Genomic DNA, 26,872 nt, shown 5'->3' with positions numbered 1-26,872 from the left:
ACTTTCTAAAATGGCTAAATCTGACCATGTGCAGTAAAGTACTAAGTAAGATGCTCTAATAGATACTATACTCAGTATGGTGATGTTATTACAGAAGTGCGTGACAGAAGCTATGAACCTACAGTCACAGGAAGCCAAAACACGGGTTATTTGGTCACTGTTAACAGGTGAGATGCTGGTAATAGGTAAATTGTGTATATTTTGTAGAAAATAAGTGGTTTGGCACGGTTTGTAGTAGTTGTGATCATAAGTATGTCATAACATTGGTAATGTGTAGCCAGTTTGTAGGTGTATGGCATGTGATGCCACCAAGAAGGTGACTAAGAACTGTTGAAAATTTCCATTCGGGACGATTGTGCATGTTCCAGCAAGTTTGCAAATGTGAAAGCGCCGCCTGACTAAATGAAAAATTTTCACAGAAATACCCAAATGTTTGCTTTGTACCTATTATTTATTTTCCCCCAGCAGCTTCAAAACCCATGATGGATAGTTCGCAATCTTCCTTTCCTAAGGTGATTTGTTATTTAATGGTGGTGGTTTGCTAGAACTCAAAATGCCTTAAGATAAACGCCCCTGCAGCAGCTATACCTTTTATATTTTGGTTCATATTGAATGATGCTTTTGTAAAAAACACTGGTTTTACATTCAGGGCACATACACACTTAACTGGGATGACCACATATTCTTTAGCAATTTGTTTTTCGAAATCGCCCAATACAATCGCCCAATAATCGCCCAATATCTCCTAAATGTGGGAGTGATTTCAGCTGGGCTCTTTCTTCTATCCTGGACCGTAATTCTACCAAGAAGGTTCCCACCTCCAGATCAGCCATTACTCATTATTCAAAAATTTCACAATCCCACATCTTGCTGTTTTTAATTTTTCCCCCCTCTGTGTATAATTCTTCTTAATTTTTCAAAGGTTTTGTATTCTGTCCAGCTTACAGCTATGAAACTATAGTTATTTCAGACTTTATCACTTCTTATTCCTGTTACACAACTGAACTCTACCATCTATGGAGGCCTAATACTGCTTAAGGGGTTTGTGGAATATATATTATGCTTGAGACATATTCCTTATAAATCACCCAAACTCCTGATGTCTCCTTCATTGCAATGGGAAGCACATATTTTAGAGTATATTCCAGACATATTTAGGAGGGCTATTTCTTACAGTGAAATTAAAGGAAGAGTGAGAAATGAACGCCCCAAATTACTAACAGATCAAATATTGAGGCTTGACTTGCTACATAGTCAGACTTCCTTGCCAGCACTACTAGAACAATGTCTACTAGTGCAAACTCTAAATATTTTAAAAGCCCAACAACCTGAATGCTTGCCTTCTAAGTTGCGATGAGTTTTCTTTGAGCCCCCCTACTGTATCAGTCTTTGAGGAGTCTTTCCTGTCAGCCTCCCTTCCTCCTACTGTGTTCATGTCATGGGTCACGGTGCTATATGAAATTGAGTTACAACGTGGCACAAGACAAGTATGTCCCTTATTTCAGCTTTTTTTGTTGTAGAGATAGAGACACAAGCCATAGCTTTGAGAGGATCTTAAAGGAAAATGTGTGATTATATGCTAATGACATGCTGACTGAGTTGGGTAAAATATCAGGCTATAAAGTCAATCATCAGAAAAGTGAACTAATTGGCACAGCGTTCACAAATCATTCTTTTTCTTTAGCCCCTTTTAGGATTAATCACAAGAAATTGTGAATATCTGGAGGTATAAATTACACATAAATATATAATCTCTGGTCAGCAAAATAATTGGCTAAAGAAGGATTTTTTTTTGACAATATAGTCAATCAAGGTATTACCTCGTTATATAATGATGTGTATATTGATTTCAACTTTGCTTACATTTGAACAGATAACTGAACATTTTGTATATCTTTACAAATTGGCTTCCAACTTTGTTGCCCTTCTTGCCTTCTTTTCTTATTCTACTTATATGGAAAGACTCTTTACCTCCGACTTATGATCATTGGATTAGAGATGTTGGGCATCATGTACCGCTGGAGAAGATGTATTAATTCTATGAAGGGATCTATAGAGGGATTTTAAGACACATGGAAACCCCTCTGTGAACGGTATAGGGAACATGAAGCTGAAAAAATTTACAATTTTATTTATATATTATATATATTTTTCTTTTCAGTTCTACTAGTTTGTCTTATTTGCTCCAGGACAGGTGTTGTATGTAGTATACTTTAGTTGTATACTAAATGTTTTGTTTTATTTATTTTATATTTTTATCTGGGACTCTGATGTGGTTTACAAAAAAAATACATATAAAAAACTATAATAAAAAGCTATTTCGTGACACTGATTATACTTAAATGCATCAATTTATATTGATTCACTTTGCCTGCCTACCCTTATACAGTATGAGCATCCATGAAATGTGTATGTGTCTACAGATAGTTGATGTATTGGTATTAGATTTTCCTTTTTCATAACCGTACCGCTCGCTATACCATTGATTTGCTGTATGATTTATTCAGTTCTCCACCTCTGTTGGGTAAATAAAATCACTGCTGTCCTTTTCCAGAAATAGCCTGCAAAGACGATGCCTTTCTTACCAAAGAGATATTGACTCATGTGGATTCTACACTTACCCAGCGATGCTGTAATGACCTCCCCACAGCCTGTGAGGCCACACCTCAGGTGAGGAGAATTATCAGTCGATCAACTGCACATAAATTTGTAATTAAATTTGAATTTTTTTAAAAAAAAATTTATGTGAGTCAATTACAGTTCCATCACAACCAGCATTTATGTTTGGCTTGGTATTAGTGGGAAATTTTAGTTGTAGTAGTAGAATTTAATGAATAGAGAATAAGTAAAATAGATAAGCATGTGAATTCCCACGGAGTTGGAATTGTCCGTATCCTCTCCCGATAAGGCTTTTACTCTAACTATTCACCTGTATAACCCTTTTGTAGAGGTTGTCAGTTACCAATAAGTGTCACTGTAGTCCAGCCTGTGGTGAGATTCAGGAACATGTGCTATAGTTCCAGCAGTGAGCTGAGTTGAACAGCTGTAAAGTAGTTTATCTTTTAACAAGCATACCAAATACTAAACTTTTCCAGAAGCCAGTAGGAAGTAGGGTTTGTTTTCTTTCTCACTGTTTTTTTCTGGTTATATCTTCTTGTCCACTGGAAAAAAATCAGATAGTAATACACACATGGTGTTCAATTCTCCGTCCAGGACACACCACTGTGCTGTAATATTTATACACTTCATCCATTCGCAGTAAAACTCTTGGACAAGCTCAGTGAAGACAGCATGGCTTCCAATTCCTCAGTCACAGACACCACTTGTGTTTTAAAATGGTTGTTTAAAAGAAAAATGTATATAAATTTGTAGCTGTCAGTCATGTTCGAATTATGCAATCACATTAGGTGCTCAAAGTTGTCCCCATTAGTGTCCACACACGTTTGATTTCGGCAAACTACATTGGATAGTTCATAGGGATTACTCTACATGATACTTCAATTTCTCTCCACAGTGTAGCGAGTGTACAAATGTACAATACCACTTCAATATAATATTATATTGCCCGAAAGCAAAGCATGGCTCCGCCGTTTTCCTTTTCATTTACCATTTGTTTGGGCCCCTCTGTGTGTGTCTTTGTGTTTGTATGTATGAATACAGTATGTCTTTATGTATATCTGTGCATGATTAAAAACATTGTGGAAACATTTTGTCCAACACTACAGCAGTGAAAGAACATTTGCCTGTGTTTGGTTTATTACAGGTGAGGACTCAACTTACTACCGGTTCAACTTCTGAGATCAATTCTGAGGAGAAACATGAAAATTCTGGGTCAGTTTTTTTTAAAATACATGGTTAATTCTCTATGACCTGTCAAAAATTATACTGATAAATTACTATTATCATGCTTAGAAAATTACTACTATTGAGACCATAGTGTTCCAGCAGCTCGGATTAACAGATATGTTTATCATTGGACTAACATTTCTGTAAGGGGGTTTTAAAATGTCATAATATACTGCCCATTTTCTTAAATCATGTGGAAATCATATAAGAATGTTATTGATGTAAACATGCTGACTGATAAAATCACATGAACACGTAACTGCTCCTAAAGCTTTTGTAGAGACATAAAAAGAGAGAATGTGTAAACATGATTACTTCCCTACATGTTTATTTCCCAAGCTTTTAATATCACTCCTTGATAATAGAGACTAATAGAGTTAAGAGGTGTAATTCAAGCAAGTCAGATTTTTTTAGAATGTGTAAACAATCCTCAAACAATCTTTTGATGCCCTATGTTCTGATGCGAATGCTGAGCGTAAAGATTTGCCTCGCCCCTTCCTCTCTTGGGAAGGTTTAGATTAGATTGTTTAGTAAACAACAATGGCACTTTTTCTCAGAGTGTGTAGAGCTGCTGTCTGACGTTGCATAAGCCACAGGTTAAAAAAATGTCACGAGGAAGCATGTGCAAACCTTCATCCTCTCTGATCGGTAATTAGTTGCTATTTGTTGATCGGGAATGCTTAGTTAGTGGGTGGGAATTGACCAAAAAATAAAAATAAGAAGAAACATGGCGAACAAACTATTAGTAATGGGATTGTTACTTTATAGTTTGAAGCAGTTGTTGATCATTCATTCAGTAGAGGTAGTGGTTTTTATAGTCTGATCAATAAATCTAGACACGTATAATTAAGGTCATACTGAATATTCTCCCAAACATCAAATACTGTTTGCATCTTCTCTGCATGATGCACAATACAGTAAATATTTATCCAGATTTACAGAGGAATGGTTTCCCTTTTGGGTCTGCTTCCTCTCCTCATGTCACTTCAAAGTTTTATTCATTGCAAGTTTTCCTCTGGATTTCGGACCCCCCCCCCAAACATAAATTAATTTTTTATATATATATGTGTATATATAAACTACACATATTTCCCGCTGCACTTATTTTTTGCATGATGTTTTCAACTTTAAACGCAATCACAAAGTTTGATGAATCTAATGGGAAATTTAATATTTGACAACCATCATAAAGTTTCGAAACCATGTTCAAGGCAATTCTTTCATTACAGATACTCAAGTGTGCAGTAAGTGTTTTAGTAGTTTTAAAAGTGCGGTAATATGCAAACTGTAAACGTGAATTATAGCAGCAGTACAGTGTGCTGTAAAACGGATCACCATAGAATGTAGCAGAGCATAATAACCACTCGATATCTCTCACAGACGTCCATGAGCTGAACAATATTATAAAGCAAAATAATGTTGGAATGTATTAAAAATAAAATGCAGGTGAATAGAGAGAAGAAGGAAAGATGTAAAGGCTCCAGAAACAATCAAGCTCTTATGAGTTATGGATGTTGAAAGTGCTTTGGATTCCATGGGTAATGCGACTGTATTTCTATTTAAAAAATCTTAACAGATGTTTTTTTTTTTTTTTTTTTTGCCAATCATGTGGTGGCTTAGACTGTAATAGTCAGCCATGGCTTTTAAAGCCCACCTTGCTGTAGTTTATCATTTGGACCTAATAAGGTTAAGGAAACTAATGCATTAGCCTATTAATTATATGGCAAGTGTTTAACAGTAGTAGCTGCAAAATGTGAACTTTCTGTTGACATATCAGTAAAGCCCATAATTACAATAGCAGCAATAACATATTTAGACAAACGTTTGTGGATATCTCACCATCACTCCTATATGATGAGGGCCTTCTTCAACTTTTTAAAGCACACAGTTGTATGCAATGTATTTGTGTACTGTAGCATTACCAAACTTTTATTGGATAAAAACTTTTATTGGAACCAAAAAGCCCAGCGCTGTTCCACAAGACTTATAATGTCATAGTTTGCTAAGGATTGAGTGTCTTGCCCAGATCGAAGAACTTGCCCAGAGCCCTGACCTCAACCTGACTGAATACCTGACACCTTTTTGGATGAATTGGAACAACACATTTTGCCCAAGACCTTCTAGTGCAAAGCTTCCAGGAAGATTAAAGGTTATTATAACAGCAAAGGGGGAATAAATCTGGAATGTTCAAATGGGTGTGATGGTCAGCTGTCAACATGCTTTTGGTAATATATTGGCAACATATATGGGACACACAAACTTTACATACTTTACTTACCTTTAGTTCAGGATTAAACATGGTCGTATTGACCATGGATGTACAAAAGTATGAACAAATCAATACACAAATATTTACAAATACAGTTTGTCAAATACATGATGTAAAATGGTAAAACCCCCCAAAAATTTAGTACTTGTGCTTGTTTTTGTGTCTTAGTTTGTTAATTAAAACAAACCTTTCTGTCTCTTAGCTGCTTTTACTGTGAAGAAAACCAGGAATCCTGGACCAGCAGATGCTCCACACCTGTACTACCCTTCTGTTATTTGTCCTACACCACCACGAATTTGGACTTCATTACTCGGCTTTCTGATTTAATCTGGCAAAAACATATGGAGAATAAAACATCCATTGAATGCAGGACCTCCTCTGTGGATGTGACTGAGCAGGGCAGTCCTGACTCTGGAGGCAGTTACTTTGAGATGGGCCCAGATCACAATGATGAGATCATGGGTTGTTCTTCCTCTTCCACACTTCTGGATAATGAATCTGAGAATGTGGAAAGCTCAAGCATTCAGATCAGTCTGATAGTGTGGTCTCACTGCATCAGTGTGGGCCAAGATGGAGGTCTGAATCAGATACCGTGCTGTTTGGCTGCAACGGATAACGCACTGGTGGTTTTTCAGACACGGTCCAAAGAGAAACCACATAACTTGGACGAGCTAATGGACAGTATTAAAGTAGCACTGATGGTGCCATATTCAGACATTGAGGCATTTCGGTTTGATGTTCCAGACACTTGCGTCTTCTTAAGGACAAAGTCTAGCACCATGCGGTGTTTCTTTTTCTCAGATGGACAACATTTGAAAGAGATCCATTCCCATGTGAACTTGCTTCTAGATAAAAAACAAATTGAAAGTATCAGTGAACAGTCTAACATCCAGTTGTTTATTCAGCAGTTTCTAAATTCTTGGGAAATCGAAGAGAGTGATAGCGGAGTAAAAGGTGGATACATAGCTCACATTCTGGACCATGCGTCATTGCCCCCACAAAGTCAAAACAGCTCTATTCCCTCGGACATTTTATCTCCAGTATATGAAAGCCACACTTCCATCCCATTACTTTTGTTCCTCACAGCACGACATCTCTGCGTGCTTAAGGTTGATTTCATTGGCATGGCATCAAAACCCAACGGAAATTGCATACGTTCCTGTACCAAGTTCACCAGAATTCCACTGGCATCTACCTTACTGAACCCCAAGAAAAGTCGAACTGGACAAAGCAGTTCAGCCACCCATTGTTTTTGTGATGGCCATGTTTTAGAGCTCATGGCAGGGCATGCACACCTAGCTGTCATTTTTGCTCTCCCCCATGACAAGTTTCTGTTTCTGAAGCAGTTTGCTCAGTTCCGTGCCAGCCTTCGAGATATCAAGACCATCGCGCTTTTGCAGACGAGTAAACGCCAACTGACGGCAAACATTGCAAGTCCTAGCAAAGCTACAGGGAAAAAGAGGTAAGGAAATAGTTGTCATGTTTAACAGCCATTTAATAAGAGCCAGTAGCCATTTAACATGTTCCAAGGAGAACAAAGAGATGATGTCGTATTGAGACCCAAAAACAGATTATGGAAAGCACATGTTCTGAGCCATAGGAAGTATTATTAAAAATGGTAATGAATGAGGGGGTTGTTTAAGACGTATGACACAGGACCAATAGAAGCATTGAAAATTTCACACAATATCAGAAATCTCTAAAAGGTGACTTGTGGGAATGATAGGACCTAACACAATTTGAGAGGTATACAGTTATACACTATTTTCTCTATCAGCAGAATCATATATCTGACTTTGGTTAAGACTAGAAGGTGGTAAATGATGGATGGATATGAATTAACATGTCTAGACTGTGACGTAGATTCATGGTTTCACAGTTACTGTACGTACATTTTGGCTTCTACCATTTGTCAATGCTTTGTAGTACCATCTGCTGGACAAACTATTAAGATAAAATGAGAATGAATTATGTACTTTCTTGTGTTTTTTAATGATAAGAATCACCATCCTCTTTTGATCTAACCAGGATTTATTTTTATTTGAAGTGTTCCTCAGGACCCACAGAAACCCCATTTAACCTTGTCTCTGGTCAACCCTGGAGACTCGCTAATCCAGCAGCTGTCGGATGAAAACCAGTGTCCGTCCCACCTATCGCTGTCTTCAGCCCTGCGTCACCTGTCCTTATTGAGGGGCAAGGAGGTTCTAATTTTCTTCCATGACAACATCGCAGAGGTATGCTATGCAGTGTGTATTACTTGAAGCAAGCCTGGTTCCAGTTTGTGCATTGCTTGATTTTTATGTTTATTTTTTTGAGATTTAAATAGCTATGACATTACAAAAAGCAGTTGTTAATTTGGGGTGAATGTCAAAATTATAATATGTATCCTTATTAAAGTATATGTCACCACACCGACTACATTGCAAAAGAAAATGTTGTGTTTGTTCTTCTAGGTGGAGAATGAAGAGCTAAAGCACATGCTTTGGACCTCTGTGCTTTTCTACAAATCCCCTGATGTGGAGTTGACCGCCTGCGTTATGCTGTCTACCAAAGCTGTTTACTTTATCCTGGATGATGCTGCGTCCGCACTCAGCGATCAAGCTTGTGAGTGGCCAGATTTTTACTTGGTTGTCTACATTTATTTTTTCTCGTTCCTTTTTTGATAAATGATGAATATAATATTGCGGTTGCTTAATTCACAACAAATTAAGGAGATGAAAGATCTTGCATTGATTCCCTGTGTTTAATTTGCATTTGGTACTCCTGCTGTTCATAGGAACATTAAAAAAAGGTACTAATGAAAGTGCAGGAGGCCGTCATTTGACAAAAATAAATAAAATAAAATCAGACCTATCAGAAAAATATAAGGAAGGCTTATGTTCCACAGCCAATCACATCTGGGCTGCTGGTGTTTATTTATGATCGGACTGCTGATAGAAGTAGCAGGATAAATTCTAAAATATTAAAGAGCTATACTTTGTGCACACATTCAGTCGAATGCTGCCAAACTAATTTCATATGTGAATATTAATCTAAAATGTGCTGTAAAAACACCCCAAGTCAAAGAAATTTAACTTGGCTGGGTTAGTCACCTGACCTCAACCCACCTGAGCAGGCTCTTGACCTTCACTTTTTTACTTAAGACAAAACTGAAGAAAGAATGACCTACAAAAATATAGCATCTGAAGTTGGCTACAACAAAGGCCCCGCTAAACAGTTCAAATCTCAGTTTGGTGATCCCCATGACTTTTACATTTACAGTTTTTGCATCCATTTAATAAGTGTAATTCCAATATTTTCAACTATGTTCTTTGGCCTCCGAGTAACGCTGTAACCTCTCGCAGCCGGAGGTCTAAAGAGAGCTAATTGGCTAAGCTCTTATAGAGGGGCATGCGTAAATGGAGGGTCTTCGTATTGTCTTAAATGGTTAATGCATTATTTTTATTAAATGTCTTGAGGTCTACACTTTAGGGCTGCATTGCAAATCTATTGTGTTGGTATACAGGGTAAAATGACAAAGTATCTCTATTAAAATACTTGAGCGTATAAATCAAATTGCACAAATCACTTGTGACTGAATAATGGCTCCTAATGTTCTTTTTTGTATGATAAATAGTCGTGGCCAAAAGCTTTTAAATTACATAAGTATTGGAAATTGGAAAAGTTGCTGCTTAAGTTTTTATAATAGCAATTTGCATATACTCCAGAATGTTATGAAGCGTGATCAGATGAATTGTATAGTCCTTTTTTGCCATGAAAATTAACTTAATCCCAAAAAAACCTTTTCACTGCATTTCATTGCTGTAATTAAAGGACCTGCTGAGATCATTTCAGTAATCATCTTGTTAACTCAGGTGAGAATGTTGACGAGCACAACGCTGGAGATCATTATGTCCGGCTGATTGGGTTAGAATGGCAGACCTGACATGTTAAAAGGAGGGTGATGCTTGAAATCATTGTTCTTCCATTGTTAACCATGGTGACCTGCAAAGAAACGCATGCAGCGATCATTGCGTTGCATAAAAATTGCTTCACAGGCAAGGATATTGTGGCTACTAAGATTGCACATAAATCAACAATTTATAGGATCATCAAGAACTTCAAGGAATAGGTTTAATTCTTGTTAAGAAGGCTTCAAGGCGTCCAAGAAAGTCCAGCAAGTGTCAGGATCGTCTTCTAAAGAGGATTCAGCTGCGGGATCGGAGTGCCACCAGTGCAGAGCTTGCTCAGGAATGGCAGCTGGCAGGTGTGAGCGCATCTGCACGCACAATGAGGCAAAGACTTTTGGAAGATGGCCTGGTGTCAAGAAGGGCAGCAAAGAAGCCCCTTCTCTCCAAAAAAAAACATCAGGGACAGATTGGTCTCCTGCAGAAAGTATGGCGAATGGACTGCTGAGGACTGGGGCAAAGTCATATTCTCTTTCCAACTGTTTGGGGCATCTGGAAAAAGGCTTGTCCAGAGAAGAAAAGGTGAGCGCTACCATCAGTCCTGTGTCATGCCAACAGTAAAGCATCCTTGGACCATTTATGTGTGGGGTTGCTTCTCGTCTCAATACTCACAATTTTGCCCAAAAACACAGCCATGAATAAAGAATGGTACCAAAACACCCTCCAACAGCAACTTCTTCCAACAATCCAACAACATTTTGGTGAAGAACAATGCATTTTCCAGCACGATAGAGCACTGTGCCATAAGGCAAAAGTGATAACTAAGTTGCTCGGAGACCAAAATGTTGAAATTTCGGGTCCATGGCCTGGAAACTCCCCAGATCTTAATCCCATTGAGAACTTGTGGTCAATCCTCAAGAGGCGCATGGACAAACAAAACCCACTAATTCTGACAAACTCCAAGAAGTGATTATGAAAGAATGCGTCCTGAAAAAGAAGGGCCAGCACTGCAAATACTGACTCTTTGCATAAATGTCATGTAATTGTCAATAAAAGCCTTTGAAATGTATGAATAGCTTGTAATTATATTTCAGTACATCACAGAAACAACTGAAACAAAGATCTAAAAGCAGTTTAGCAGCAAACTTTGTAAAAACTAATATTTGTGCCATTCTCAAAACTTTTGGCCACGACTTTAGAGTTCGTAGCCACCATCAGTGGCACTACAAACAGTGATTTAGACATTACACTTAGACCTTTAGATATGGTAAATATAGTCATCTTGAAATTTAGGTCTCTGCTAATGAGTAATTCTGATTATTTCATGGATTATTCCTAGTTTCCACAAACAATCTGCACGCAAATTATGAACTGAAACTCAGGAACATACAAATGACCACAAAACCATTTCTTCATGCAGTGATGTGGAGTTGGCACCCGTCAGACCACAAGGACACCGATTTCCTTATCTCCTTTTGCTTTGCGATGAAACTGAATGAGCTCCAGAGTGTAAATGTGGGACTGTTTGACCAGTACTTCAGAGTGGTGGGTGAGTAGAGATGTAGACAGTTAAACAGTAGGACATATAGGCCTCGAATAATCAAGGAATGCACAAGTCTTGTAAAGACATTTGATGCAATTAAAAAGCATCTTAGTGAAGGAAGTGCACAGAAAGCATATGCTTAACCTGAAGAACATTTGATGCGTTATAATTGTATATTAATTATGGCCATAGCCCGATGTGGTTACATGACATTTGGATAAATGACTTTGATCAGATCTACTTCAAGATTTCATGTCAATCATTACATTCAGGCCATCAGCTGACCTTTATTTTATTGCTATGTTGCGTCGCTAAGTCTGGACCTGACCAACTGAAGCAACCCAGATCATAACACTGCTACAGAGGCTTGTGCATCATGGGTGCATCACTTTATGTGCTCCTCTAATTACTGTCCAATGATTATGCTCATGCAAATGTTTTTTTTTTATGGCCACATAGTTGTTTTGTCCCAATCCTGCAAGTTCTCATCAATTTGGTTGTGAATGGAAAAGCTCTTGCCTTCACTATTAAATGTGGCTACTTGTTTTTTTTTTTACTTTTGAATTTTTAACCATGTAACTTCAATTGTTTAAATGATCTCCATTCATTTTTTTTTTACCACAATTTTTGCACAAAGTTGACAGTTCAGCACCATCCTTGCAGGTTTGGATAGTATGTTAAAGGGTATTAACCCAGTTCACTTTAGTTGTTTTCTTTTCTTAATACAGTCCAATAATCTGACCCTTCTAAAATGCTTCTTTTTTTTTTTTTGTCAGGTAGTATGTAATAAAACTTATTTTTATGTGATACAAAAACATAAATATACCAAAGAATAAGATGTCACAATTTTTTTTTAGTTTTTTATTTAATTAAATATATTTTATTTATTTCTTTTAAAGGTTCCTTTCCAGAGCACATCATCTCATGCCTAACCAGAGACAGCTACAGCACACACCACTTTCTCCAGCAGCTGATGAGTGTGCTGTCTTTACTGGAAAAAGCACCTTCACCAGAGCCTTCAGACCAAGACTTCTACACGCAGTTCGGCAAGAAGAGCACAGGTACAGTAGAATATTCTGTATAAACTCTCTCTAGACTGTTCCTTATGACACAGGTGATAACACATACATAACTGCAATTGTATCTGATTGATGGCAACAATTTGTGAACAGTGGCATGGCTAGAAAATCATGGTCTAACTTGCTGAAAAACATAAAGTGTTTCATACTTGCTTCCTAATTGTGTCTCTGTATAATTGGACAGATAAAACGGTATGTCCAGCTTCTAAAGTCTTAGCCAGTGAGTGAGCTTTGGCTGTATCTGTCTAGACATCATAGGAAAAAAAATACAGACTGAATAATCTTCGTATTGCCGTTTTAAGATTTTAACTCTTTTGTTTCCAACTAAAACTTATCAATTAATATAGCTTATTACTACATTACTTGCAGAGTACTACATTACAAGCAGGGTATATTTACATGAGGACACTTCGATCAGTTTGATTGAGTATGAGTGTATATGTGTGTGTGCCCTGCAATGGATTAAATTGGCACCCTATCCAGGGTGTACCCCGCCTTGTGCCCTAGGTCTCCTGGGATAGGCTCCCGGGCCTGCGACCTTGTATACAGGATTAAGCGGTATAGATAATGAATGAAAGAAAAATCTTTTTATTTTATTTTTTTACATCAAGGTTCAGCTTTATAGTAAAATGACTGTACATACAAGCATGATGAAATAAAAAGAAATTCTGCCAGTATCGGCGCCCATACTTCTGCAGACTCGAGTCTAAAGTAAGCATTAAAAAGCAATGATCCGAAGAAATGTCCCTCTCAACCTTGTCTACAAGCATTAATGCCAAAGCCTGGAGCAGAGAGAGAAATCGGAAAGCTGAAGCAGCCAAAAAAAGAGCTTAAATTTACTGTAATCGAGTATGCTTATAGTCTGCTTGTTTGTGTCCTATTTTGCATTTGTCTGGGCATGCTTGTATTAATCTAAATTTACTTTGGCTGTGATTTGATGTGATACGATATGATGACAAGGTGAGAAGTCAGTTCTTCTTAAACAGAACAGATGGAAAACATAGCAACTGTTGCCAAAGCAATGTGGGTTAGCCATCTCGGGAGTATTCAGGAGTTAACTTTTATTCAAATGAAACAAAGCTTCAGGATGCGTCCTTTACACGTGCGAGTGAGGGTCAGGGTGCTCTATTTTTCTCAATCATGATACATGAGCCTTTGTGTTTGTTTGTCTCAAAACAGGCACTGTGTAACTTACACTTGTATTCCGTTCTTTCATGAAAATAGGCATAATGGAGAACTACGAGCTGGTGCACTCAAGCCGTGTGAAGTTTGTCTACCCGAGTGAGGAGGAGATCGGTGACTTAACCTTCATTGCGGCGGAGAGGAAAGGACCTCAAGGACCTACCCACTCGTTTAACGTCCTCTTCTACGCGCTGGTGTTCCAAGTTCAGAGCGGTCTGGGTGCGGGAACTGAGCTGCAGCCCAAGAGTCTCGTTCTGAGCAGCACACATGTCTTCCTACTGGATGAGGACTACATCAGCTACCCGTTGCCCCAGTTTGCCAAAGAGCCACCTCAGAGAGACAAATACAGGCTCACAGACGCCCGCAGAATACGAGACCTGGACCGTGTGCTCATGGGATACCAGCCGTACCCACAGGCGCTCACACTGGTCTTTGATGACGTGCCTGGACCTGATCTGCTGTGCCATCTGACCATGGACCATTTCTCTGATGAGAAGGAGAGGAAACGGATGCAGGGTGGTGATGGAGCTGAGAGCGAGGTACAGTGGTGTATTTTTGTCCCTGGCGCAGACAGCAGGGAGAGACTGATCTCACTTCTGGCTCGCCAGTGGGAAGCGCTGTGCAGCCGGGAACTTCCACTGGAGCTTACGGGCTAATAGAGGCCCAAAGGTAATTAAGGAAAAATAAAGACTATGTCTAATAAGTGACTGGGTGTCTTAGCTTCAGTTTTAGTCTGAGCTTTAGTTTTCTTTATGAAGTCTTTAAGCATTCAGCATCAGGCAATATGACATAATATTGACATATATATCTATGTATATGACATTATCACAAAATGATGATAATGACGGTCAACAAAGTTGAAAGTGACAGAACACACCAGCATAGCACCTGTGCACATCTGTGCATTTAACAAAGGGTATACTACTTACACATAAACAGCTATAGGAAGAAAGAAAATCATAACATCAGATCAGCTACTTTAAGTTTGTTGTCTTTGCTGTTTCATGCTACCGCAACATCACTAACATCTAAATCTTTTTTTTAAACAGTTGTTTATTTACAGCGGCAGTAAAACCATAATTACTGTTTCATTGAACATGCTAAACTGGGAACCTGATCAGGAAATTTGAAAGACATCCAAAACACAATGTCCGCCAGTGTCATCATGACTTTTAGTGCACATGACTGCTCGTTCTGCCAACCTGAGGGGAAATTATACTAAACTAGCTGATTTACTAGTTTTCTTTAAATGAAACAACATATTTAGTCTTTCAAGACCTACTTGTACAAATAACCTGAAGATACTTAAAACATCATTAAAAAACAAAAAACAAAAAAACACTGGCCTGAAACATGAATTTAGTAACTCAGTCACTAATCGTCTGTACAGCTTTATCCTGTGTACATGGACACAGGGGACCTGGAGCAATTTGGGAACACCAGTTAGCTTAACCTGCATGTCTTTGGACTGTGGGAGGAAACCAGAGTACCCTGAAGAAACCCAATAAGCACCGGGAGAACATGCAAACTCCATGCACTCAGTCCACAGGCGGAAGTCGAACCTAGAACCTGGAGCTGCGAGGTGACAGTGCTAACCACTAAGTAAAAAGTTAATTAATTTATTAAGGAAGTAGTAACTTCTTGTCCAGCATGCTTGTCTGTCAGACTTTTTAAAGACAAACAATGCAGGGCATTTATGATCCTGGGGCGGGGATTTTGTGAACGTGGCCGAGGGGGAATTCAATTTTATTTATTTATTTATTTATTTTTTCCCCATTAATTGGATTGAGTTGAAGTTGAAGACTAGCAAATTAGTCAGATGAACTTGCTATTTATGATGTTAAACTACATTAACTAATTTTAATTCCAGAACATCGGCTAATCTAAAAATACAGATGTTAAGGATTTTTTTTCCTTCATTTTGTTAATCTACTTTAAGCAGGGCCAGATCAAGACCTTCAGTGAAATCAATTATGCAAGTATGCTCTTTTTTTGAATGTCAGTTTGTTGCATGAACAACCATCACTAAACTACCTAAATTTTTAGAATGTTTGCTTATTTTGCTACTACAATGTATAGTTTTGACAGTCTTTTAATACTAACACTACCTGTGCGGCAAAGATAACAACTGATAATATCATAACCACTGTTTTGTCTGAGTCTCAGTAACTGATCGTCTTAGATAAAATAGAAGGTGCAACTAACAATGAGGGTCTTCTGTTTGCTAAAGTCCAGATGCTCCAAATCCATTTTCTAGAGCTGCAAAAAATGCTGGATAACAGAAAAAAACTTCAAAGGGAAAACTAAAGCTAAAAAAGCTGAAGCTAAAACATTGGATGTGGTTATCCTCATGTAGTTCAAAGGAAGAAAAAGAAAAATCCTCCCAGCTTATACACACAAACACACACACGCACACACACGTTCTTTGTTTCATTTTTACTTACGCTTTCAACACAAAGCATCCTGGGAAGTTTTGTGTAGAGTCCACAAGAGTATAATATTTTCTTTTCCGTATCAGCCTTCAAACTTTGCTGTTCTTCTCACACTGCTTATATTTTATTTACTTGCTGCTTTGTACAATCTACCGAATGTAAATTACTGAACAGAATAATGTGTTATTAAATGTTGTATTTTATTAGAAATATCATAAAAAATGTATGTTCCGAGTTGATTTTAATTATTGAATGGTTTCATATGATTTATGTTTTAAAGCATTATGTCTTTTTAAACAGTCATTTTGAGTTGTACAGGTTGTACATTGTGGTTTACAAAAATAGAACATTTTTTGTCATGCATTAATGAATTTGATTTTATGCCATTATTTGCCTTGGACATTAAAAGCATGCACTTTTGGATTTATGTTGTCCCCCCCCCGCTTTTTTATTTTTCTTTTTAACAAAAATAAATGTAATTAATCCGAATGTGTCCTGTGTAAACGCTTCATTTTGGTATGTTAATGTTATTCTGTACTGTAAAGTGGCTGTTCAGGTAGGTGCATTTGATAAACTTGATCTACCTGTATTACACAATGTTGAGTCCAAATAATACTCCATGTACTCTGAACAACTAAAATCTGTAAGGTGCTTGAATCCGTATAAAGAGGAAGATTTACCCATACCGTATAGCACCCGGGTACCATCATTTCCCCTGCAACTAAGTGAACCCAGCTGTCACATGATGTAAAATAAAGCAATTTATCAGACCAGGCCACCTTCTTATTCTTGCTATATGGTTCAACCCATCTGCAGCCCCATACAGTACAAAGCTAGCTCTAATGTCTCCTGACACCCTTCCATCAGAGTTAGCATTAACTTTTCAACAATTTGTGCTGCAGTAGATCTTCTGTGGGATTGGACCCGACAGGCTAGCCTTCACTCCCTACATGCATTAGTGAGCCTGGGAGCCTGCGACTTGTTATTGGTTTACAGGTTGTCCTTCCTCAGAGCACTTTTGGTAGGTGCTAACTACTGCCTAATAGGAACATACCACAGGACTTGCTGTTTTGAAGATGGACTGGCGAGGTGTCTAGCCATCAATATCTTTGGGGGGGGCCTTGCCAAAATCGCTTAGATCCTTAAAGTTGTTGAAGCTACAGATTAATTTATTTATTTATTGTCTAGGTTTTGTTATTCATTAAATTATGTATTTAACAGGAAATTAAGTCTCATTAGGTATTAACCAGTACCATTACAGCAATGTTGCTTAAAGGGGCTGCTTAACTAGTGTCCTTCATTCCATCATCTCATCCACATGGTAATGGTTTATGGTAAATAAAATTATAAATGTAATTTTTTTTTTTTTTTAAATAACAACCAACAGATTAACAACATAACCACTACACACTTAATATGGTAACTAAAAAAAAGTAAACATAATTAAACAATCAAAAATAACATAATTAAATGATCATATACCCTTAAAGAACAAAATGTATTAAATTTCCTAAAAATTACAATAAATAATAAGCTGCCTGGGGGATACAATAAATGTACAACATGCATCAGTAGGTTATGAACAGTTGAATATAAACAGTAGTCCTGTTGTGGCAAGAAACGAACCCCAAATATGTAAAAATTTATCCAGGGATTTGGATCGTGTACATCTTCATTTTTCCATTCGGATAATAGACCATTTCCAAAATGCACCTTTGAAAAGATGGAGAACAGTGAGATTTCCAATCTGTTCTAATTAGTCTCTTGGTGGTGTTCATACCAAGCATCAAAGATTTCTGTAAGGCTTTAGGTACTGTATATGCAGCATGGATTCTGAACAACTAAAGATTGATAGTATGCCCTTACACGGCAAGCAAGATGGGTCCAATGGACCTGATTTCAAATTACTCATTTGAGTCTGAACATCAATAAGTATCCGAAATGAATGAACATTTGTAAACAATATGATCTCTACATTCCAAGCACTCCTTGCAAGGCAAAGCCTAATTTATTCAAACAGCCTGAACTGAATAGAGGATGCATGTAGAACCTTGAACTGGATATAGAGCACAAAGTTCTGAGGCCATAATTCAAAAACTGTTTTTTAGCTACTATACACTTAAGAGAGCCGACTTCTGGTATACTGCAGCAAAACATTAGTATTCAGCAGGCATAAGGATTTATAGGGTTAACATTGAGCAATCATCATAAAACCTGGAATGTTCGGTTGATCTAAAGACCTGCTAGTAGCTGATGTGATTTAACACAAATTGGGTGCTCACACTTTTAAAGTTTTTTGCATAATAAAACAGCAATCTCTTGTGAAGTAAACTGTAGAGTGTAAATTATTTATTTATTCTGCTTCATTTGCATCAACCATGAAATTGTCTCTTATGGACAATTTAACTTTGCCAGTTCAAACTTATAATAACTTGCATATACATTTACACATTTTTGTGAACTAGTTCAAATTTTTTTTTTTTTACAAAATCAGAGTCTCATTAGAGTCTGAAGTTCGATGATTATGATAAAAAAAAAACAATTTATAAACACAATGATCTACATTCTAATGAAATGTCAATCAATTCTAGTGGGCGGGGCTTTGTTTAGTCAAGTACTGGCATAAAATTGCATAAAAAGCCAATTTCGACAGGGTTATGAATTATACTGCTGATTAAAGAAACAGTTTACACTAACCAAATTATTCAGTATATATTCAGCAGTAGATTCTAATGAAAAAAATATATACATTAGGTCCATAAAAGTGGACTTCTTAGCCCTTAGCCCTATATACAGTACCTACAAGATGCTCATCACCTTAATGGAGCTAATAAACTGCCATTTCAGTGTAAAACTCATATTGTCTAAACAACCGAGTAAAATGTGCTGTGCAGGTTTAACAAAAGAAAATGGTTGAGAGAAAGGTTTTGTGCTCATTTTGCAATCTAGCAGTTAGGAAAGATAAACCGATTGACCTTAAACGCAACACCCTTTGTTTAAGAGGATTCACTGCACACTACAATGGCAGTCAGCAGTATTCTATACTTTTTTCCATTCGGCCACGCGTGATTAAAAAGAAAACATTACAATGTGAATTAGTTTAATCAAATATTTACCATATTTACACAAGCAATATGTATGATTTTAAGATTTCGGGCTTAAATATAGTCTGTTTACACATAACCTCTCTGTAGATTGTGTACCACAGACTCACCCTGTTAAAATTGATAAATGAATTGGACAATAATATGTGTCGTATCCGTAAAGGTAAACAGCTCATTAACATGATATACTCACTCTTATTCTATGCTAATAATTTTAATATATATAATAAAAATAAAAAAATCACAAAACGTTTTATGAGTGATGTTGGGTGAGGAAGCAACACTGAGCATTGCATCCTTTTTGACCTCATTGCATCCTGTTATTCCAGGGAAGGCAGAGTGTGCTGTGCTAAAGGTCAGAGCGCAGAGTGATGTTCAGTCCTGTCAATGCACAAATATTTTTGTGGACACTCCAAAACTTTAGACTTGAAGCCATGCCTTTGAATGACACAGCAAATTATCTTTGGTACGAATTGAGTTATATGCGTTTATCATGTCTGCATTATTATGTACAAAATCATTCAATATTTCTAAACATAACTTAATGAATAAACAAAATTAATAAATAAATAACTTTACAGAACATCTGCATGCCTGAAATAAAAGCAATAAATTAAATTACAGACCTGTTTTCAAATGGAAACAAAAAATTAAGAAAAAGAAAGAAAGAAAAAAAAACAATTAGGCTCCTGGATTTTGCATGAAAATGGAAAAGCGAAAGCGTGACAAAGTTACCAAAAAAAAAAAAAAAAAACTTACATTCTCCAGCAGTCTCAGTAAAACCAGCTTTTTTACTCACAGTACATTATATATATATATAATGCCATAAGCATTATGATGCCTTTTAAAACTTTTCGAAAGAGCAGGAAAGAGTATGCTGAGTGTGCTGAAGAATATGCCAGCAGTTCTTCTGGTAACTTTGTAACACTTGCTCTTTGCTATTCAAGGCATTGGGACTAACCAGCTGTGTCTTTATACCAGGGAGCATAAAGAATAGACTTTGGAGCATTATAAAAAAAAGGTCATGTTGTCTTATGGGTCCAGCTTTACCCTGTTCCAGAGTGTGTGGTGCATCAGCGTAAGAAGAGCACCCATCATGATAAGAGCCTCCTGTACAAGCCTGTGGAGCAGATGATCTGGAGTCACTTTTGTTGGTCATGTCTAGACTCAGCAATTCTGTGCCCACAATATGAGGTCAGCAGACTACCTAATATGCTGAATAACCAGATTTTTCCATCAATAGATTTTTCCTTCCCTGATGAGACAGGAAAAATCCAAGATAACAATGCCAGGATTCATACTGCTCAAATTGTAAATGAATGGTATGGAATATAATTTTCACACATGGATTGGCCACCACAGAGTCTAGACCTTAACCCCATTAAAAATCTTTGGGATGTACTGGAGAAGACTTTACACAGCAGTCTGACTCTCCCATCATCAAGTCAAGATTAATGTGATGTGGATGAAGCTAAATAAATCAACATTGCATAAGCTTATTAGAATGACGCCATGGTAAATTGAAGCGAAATGCTATCCAACAAACTATTTGAATGTATGACCTTTTTTGGCCAGGCCTGTATATACGTACACTCACCTAAATGATTATTAGGAACACCATACTAATACGGTGTTTGACCCCCTTTTGCCTTCAGAACTGCCTTAATTCTACGTGGCATTGATTTAACAAGGTGCTGAAAGCCTTCTTTAGAAATGTTGGCCCATATTGATAGGATAGCATCTTGCAGTTGATGAAAATTTGCGGGATGCACATCCAGGGCACGAAGCTCCCGTTCCACCACATCCCAAAGATGCTCTATTGGGTTGAGATCTGGTGACTGTGGGGGCCATTTTAGTACAGTAAACTCATTGTCATGTTCAAGAAACCAATTTAAAATGATTCGAGCTTTGTGACATGGTGCATTATCCTGCTGGAAGTAGCCATCAGAGGATGGGTACATGGTGGTCATAAAGGGATGGACATGGTCAGAAACAATGCTCAGGTAGCCCCTGGCATTAAAACGATGCCCAATTGGCACTAAGGGGCCTAAAGTGTGCCAAGAAAACATCCCCCACACCATTACACCACCACCACCAGCATACACAGTGGTAACAAGGCATGATGGATCCATGTTCTCATTCTGTTTACGCCAAGTTCTGACTCTACCATTTGAATGTCTCAACAGAAATCGAGACCAGGCAACATTTTTCCAGTCTTCAACTGTCCAATTTTAGTGAGCTCGTGCAAATTGTAGCCTCTTTTTCCTATTTGTAGTGGAGATGAGTGGTACCTGGTGGGGTCTTCTGCTCATGTAGCCCATCCGCCTCAAGGTTGTGCGTGTTGTGGCTTCACAAATGCTTTGCTGCATACCTTGGTTGTAACGAGTGGTTATTTCAGTCATAGTTGCTCTTCAATCAGCTTGAATCAGTCGGCCCATTCTCCTCTGACCTCTAGCATCAACAAGGCATTTTCACCCACAGGACTGCCGCATACTGGATGTTTTTCCTTTTTCACACCATTCTTTGTAAACCCTAGAAATGGGTGTGTGTGAAAATCCCAGTAACTGAGCAGATTGTGAAATACTCAGGCCGGCCCGTCTGGCACCAACAACCATGCCACGCTCAAAATTGCTTAAATCGCCTTTCTTTCCCATTCTGACATTCAGTTTGGAGTTCAGGAGATTGTCTTGACCAGGACCACACCTCTAAATGCATTGAAGCAACTGCCATGTGATTGGTTGATTAGATAATTGCATTAATAAGAAATTAAATAGGCGTTCCTAATAATCCTTTAGGAACACCTTTAGGTGAGTGTAGTTAATGATTATTTAATGTTATTGCTGCTAAAGGTGGATCTGCAAGCTATAAAATCAGAGAAGTACTTAGCATTACCTGCATGTTTTTTCTTGAGTTAATTTTGGTTAAATAAATAATAGTACTGTAAAACAAGTTACATATTGTCATTTGTCTGAGGTTGCCTTTAAGCAAACACGCTATAAGCAGATGATTTATATTACAGTATGTTTTTCGACACAAAAAATCATGGAATTAAAAGAGTGACCATTAACTTTTACACATGACTCTTTCTATCTATACTCTATATTGCCAAATGTATTCCCTTGCCTTCCTTCTCATGCATATGAAGTTGAGTAACATCCAATTCTTAATCCATAGTGTTTAATATAATGTTGGCCCATCCTTTGCAGCTATAACAGCTTAAACTCTTCTGCGAAGACTTTCCACAAGGTTTAGGAGTGTGTTTATGAGAATTTTTAACCATTCTTCTGGAAGCGCATTTGTGAGGTCAGAAACTGATGTTGGACAAGAGCCTGGCTCGCATCTCCACTCTAATTAATTTCAAAGGTGTTCTATCGGGTTGAGGTCAGTAATCTGGGCAGGCACGTTCTTCCACAGCAAACTCACTCATACATGTTTTTATGGACCTTGCTTTGTGCACTGGTGCGCAGTCATGTTGGAACAGTAAGGGGCCATGCCCAAGCTGTTCCCATAAGGTAGAGAGCATGAAATAGTACAAAATGTATTGGTAAGATGAAGCATTAAGTGTCCCTAAGTTAGAAAAAAACGATCCCACACCAGTTCCAACATGACAAAGCAAGGTCCATCATATTAAACCCTGTGGATTACTGAAGTTCGTAAGCATGTGAAGGCAGGCAAGCAGGTACTTTCAGCTATTTAGTATATACATGTATACTGTATAAAAAATATCTTATTTAAGAACAATATTGATTCGCTAAGAACAAAAGTGGGAAAGTTCAGGTCGCATAGTGCTGCGCCCCAAAGCTCAGCCTCAAATCACATGCTTTACAAATATCTATGTGCCTACATAGACACTCGTTTGTCCAGACGCCCCGCGTACGCAAACACAAATGAACGTAATACAGTTCAGATTTTTTTTTATTGTAATTAAATTATATTAAGAATTACAGTGGAATATTGTGACTAAATGTCATTTTTTTTCATTATTAAAATAAATAATTATTATGTTAAATAATTACAAAGCATACAGTAGTAATAGTTAGAGTAGCATTTATCTCTGGCTAACTTTAAAAGGGCGGCGCCCCAGCGCCCCTTATTAACCGGCCGCCACTGCTTACTACAGAAATCCTAAAATATTTTAAAAAAGCCTTAATGAACTATATCTCTTTTCAAAGGTTCAACACCCGCACTGTGGCACAATAATGCATATTTCACCCTTTTTTTAAGAGTTCTGGATGTTCTGTATAACACAACCTTTAAAAAGTATTGTAAAAGTGCTATTAAATCTTAAGCAATCTTAACATGATTTATTTCAAATTTCATATTTATCCATTTTTATATGACATAAATTGCAACTCAGTTTGCAAATATATCAAATTCCTGTTAATAATGGTGGACTCATGAACTGACCTACTTTGGCTGATGACAGCACATTTATTACTTAAACAGTGTTCTGTTAAAACTGCAAGAAAAACAATGTCAGGAAAGACAAGCATTATTCTGATTACACAGCACTATGTATAGTGCCAAGCCTGTTTCCCCCCCATCCAATCACATATTTATGGTGCTTTTCTGCAGATCAAGCATTTTATTATCTATTGAATTTACTGTTTTGCACAGGTTTCCCAAATGTTTAAACAGAGTACGAGAAACTCTCAATTTCTCAAAAGTCTAAAATCAAACTGAAAATGATTCAGAATTCAAAACCTCAGTCGACAAAAACAATACATACAGTACAGCTATCGAATGCTTATGTCTTAAAGAACATCATAAAAACACATGACTACTTTTGATGGAACTGTTTTGGATTTCAGGTGGCACGGTGTAGTGTTTAACACTGTCGTCTTACACCTCCATGGTCCGGGTTCGTGTCCCGGCCAGGCGCGATTCCCGTCTCTGTGTGCATGAAGTGTGTATGTTCTCCCTGTGCTTGGTGGGTTTCCTCCGTGTACTCCGGTTTCCTCCCACAGTTCAAAGATATGCAGGTTAGACTAATTGGTGTTCCCAAATTGCCCGTAGTATGTGAATGAGTATGTGTGTGTGCCCTGCGATGGATTGGCACCCTGTCCAGGGTGTACTCCGCGTGGTGCCTTAAGTCTCCTGGGATATGCTCCAGGTTCCCGCGATCCTGAAAAACACTTTAAAGTAAATCATTGCACAGATACAAAAATGTATCCAATATTTATTCGTCACTGCAACATTAAATGTTCTGCTGATTTGATAAAAATATTATAAAATTGCAAAATGTAATGAAACTCATCACTTTCGTCTCAAATCCAGGTCAGATCAGAGTACCTCACCCACATTGGCTGCAATGTTCTCCCTGGCCAAGCAGCAAGGGTAAAAATGCCTGGCATGGCAGATCCATCCCTGGCATTAATTCGGGTGAATGGTGTTACATGCATTCTCCATTGCCTGGAGCAGTGCCACATGTATGTGGGGTCTGCATTTGGACACATTCCACTTTAAAAAGAATTCCTCTATCTGAGTTAGAAATGGTAAGTATAGTGAAAGGTACAGTACAGCTAAAGCATGGGTTGTTGACAAACCAGTCATCGTGGAAGTTCACATTATCCCAAGTGACAAACCTACGTGGGCTGCTCTGGTTCTTCTTCCTGTGGAAGAATGAGATACAGTATTTTTGAGCTCAGTAAGAGGAATGTTAGCAAACTGGGAGTGTTATATGGACCATGTTTTGCATGATGTATAACCCCACACTAAGCAAAATGTGCAGCACACATGGTGACATTTCCGCCATGCATCCCAGGGACAGAGACAACGACACAGTTGCCAATAATGTTACTCCCCCGCCACCTGGTCTTCTGCAGGTTGAACACAACCTCGTCAATCAAGATATTTTCACAGGGAACAGCTCCGGCATCAGGAAATAGAACACAATGTACCCGTTTTATCCTCAGCAGGTGATGTTTCTGGTTGATTTCAGACAGGCTGTGCTGGTAAGAGTTTGCTATATGAACATGGGACTCCAGGACTCTGTCTCTGATTTCACCTTAGGGTGATGGCACCATTTTCCAAAACCATGTGAATTATAGTGGTCTCTTCACATCTGTGCATTTCTGGTATCTTTCACCATTTGCTGTTAGCTTTCTGTTCTGTGAAAAGTTTATGCATACTATTAAATACACATTTTACTGTCTATAAAACATTACACAATAGGGAACATTTCTGTGAGCAATGTGAATGTCCGTTGAAAACCAAAAAGTTATGGTATACTGTAATTATTGACATGTAAAACTTCTTATATGGTTACTTTTTATGACATTTATTGTGGACAGCAAAGCAGTTTTAATGAATTTCATTGAAACATGTTTATTTACTGTGCATATGACAATAGACTTAAAATGTAACTATTTTCTCCTTAAAGGCTCGGATTACTGTAATTATCATGCGTGATGGTCCACAAAAGTTGCACATATTTTATTAGAAATATTGGTTTGCTTTCCGGCACTGTGGTTAGCACTGTTGCCTTGCACTTTCATGGTCCAGGTTCGATTCTCAGCCAGGTTGGACTTTGCATGTTCTCCCTGTGCTTGGTGGGTTTCCTCTGGGTTCTCCAGTTTCACCCCACAGTCCAAAGACCTGCAGATTAGGCTAAATGGCTTTCCCCAAATTGCCGCTAGTGTGTGAATAAGTGAGTGTGTGAGCCCTGCGATGGATCGGCACCCTGTCTAGGGTGTACCCTGCCTTGTTCCCTAAGTCTCCTGGGATAGGCTCCAGGCCCCTGTGACCCTGTATACAGGATAAAGCGATATAAATGATGAGTGATTGAGTGGTTTCCCTTTCACTTCCTTCTCCTTGATGACCAGATGTCATGATTGTCTATGTTTTAATCATACTGCTGTTGTCATACCCACACACAATATTTTTACACTTGAGACTTTTAAATTCTTATATTTTTATACCTCAAAGTTTACACTTCTATTTCGTGCATTCTGTTCTTGTGTAAGGGTTCACCATGATCCTTCTAGATTTTAATAATGCATTAGACAACTCTTAACCTAATTTCTGTAAGTTGAAATTTTTTCTTGATGCAGGCCAGCTCTTCTGAAGCGATGACTTATTTACAGTATTTTGCTTAGCAATTGTAGAATGTTGCTGATAAAAATCCGTGTTATGGATGTTAAATAAAAAGCAGTCCTTCAGTGAAGAGCACAAGGCCACCTCATATATTTTTAGTGAATTCAAACTAAGTTAAAAAAATAAAAACATAAGCTGAAAACCAGTGGTGTCAAAAGTATTCACATTCATTACTTGAGTAGAAGTACAGTATAGATAATAGGGTTTAAAAAGACTTCTTTAGAAGTTGAAGTATCAACTCAAGCTTTTTACTCAAATAAAAGTGTAAAAGTACTGGTTTCAAAACTACTTAAAGTATAAAAGTAAAAGTAACGTGAGAGGGAAAAAAGCATTAAGGATAAAAGCTTAGGCTGTGCCACGGGCCTATATACTGCACTAACACCTCACAAAAAAAAAAAGAAAAATGTGGTGTTGTTTTTTGTTGTATTTTTTAAC

General features: G+C 37.8%; 1 protein-coding gene across 4 annotated transcripts in view; it reads left to right on the top strand.

The window, feature by feature from the left end:
- nisch (nischarin) overlaps positions 1-17,009 on the top strand; it is a 35,574-nt gene extending 18,565 nt beyond the window's left edge. The window contains exons 14-21 of one of the 4 annotated variants that reach the window (XM_053484006.1): positions 2,555-2,670; positions 3,764-3,831; positions 6,318-7,577; positions 8,163-8,349; positions 8,569-8,719; positions 11,423-11,551; positions 12,445-12,606; positions 13,849-17,009. In XM_053484006.1, coding sequence (XP_053339981.1) covers positions 2,555-2,670; positions 3,764-3,831; positions 6,318-7,577; positions 8,163-8,349; positions 8,569-8,719; positions 11,423-11,551; positions 12,445-12,606; positions 13,849-14,462 — 2,687 coding nt within the window. In that variant the 3' untranslated portion in view covers positions 14,463-17,009. Of the gene's footprint in view, positions 1-2,554; positions 2,671-3,763; positions 3,832-6,317; positions 7,578-8,162; positions 8,350-8,568; positions 8,720-11,422; positions 11,552-12,444; positions 12,607-13,848 lie in introns of those variants that run through there. The other 3 variants (XR_008356172.1, XR_008356173.1, XM_053484008.1) reach the window with 3 other exon arrangements.
- The last annotated feature ends 9,863 nt before the right edge of the window (positions 17,010-26,872 follow it).

This window comes from Clarias gariepinus, chromosome 23 (assembly GCF_024256425.1).
Source record: "Clarias gariepinus isolate MV-2021 ecotype Netherlands chromosome 23, CGAR_prim_01v2, whole genome shotgun sequence".
In the NCBI taxonomy this organism is placed as follows: Eukaryota; Metazoa; Chordata; class Actinopteri; order Siluriformes; family Clariidae; genus Clarias; species Clarias gariepinus.
This window is presented reverse-complemented; position numbering and strand designations above follow the sequence as displayed.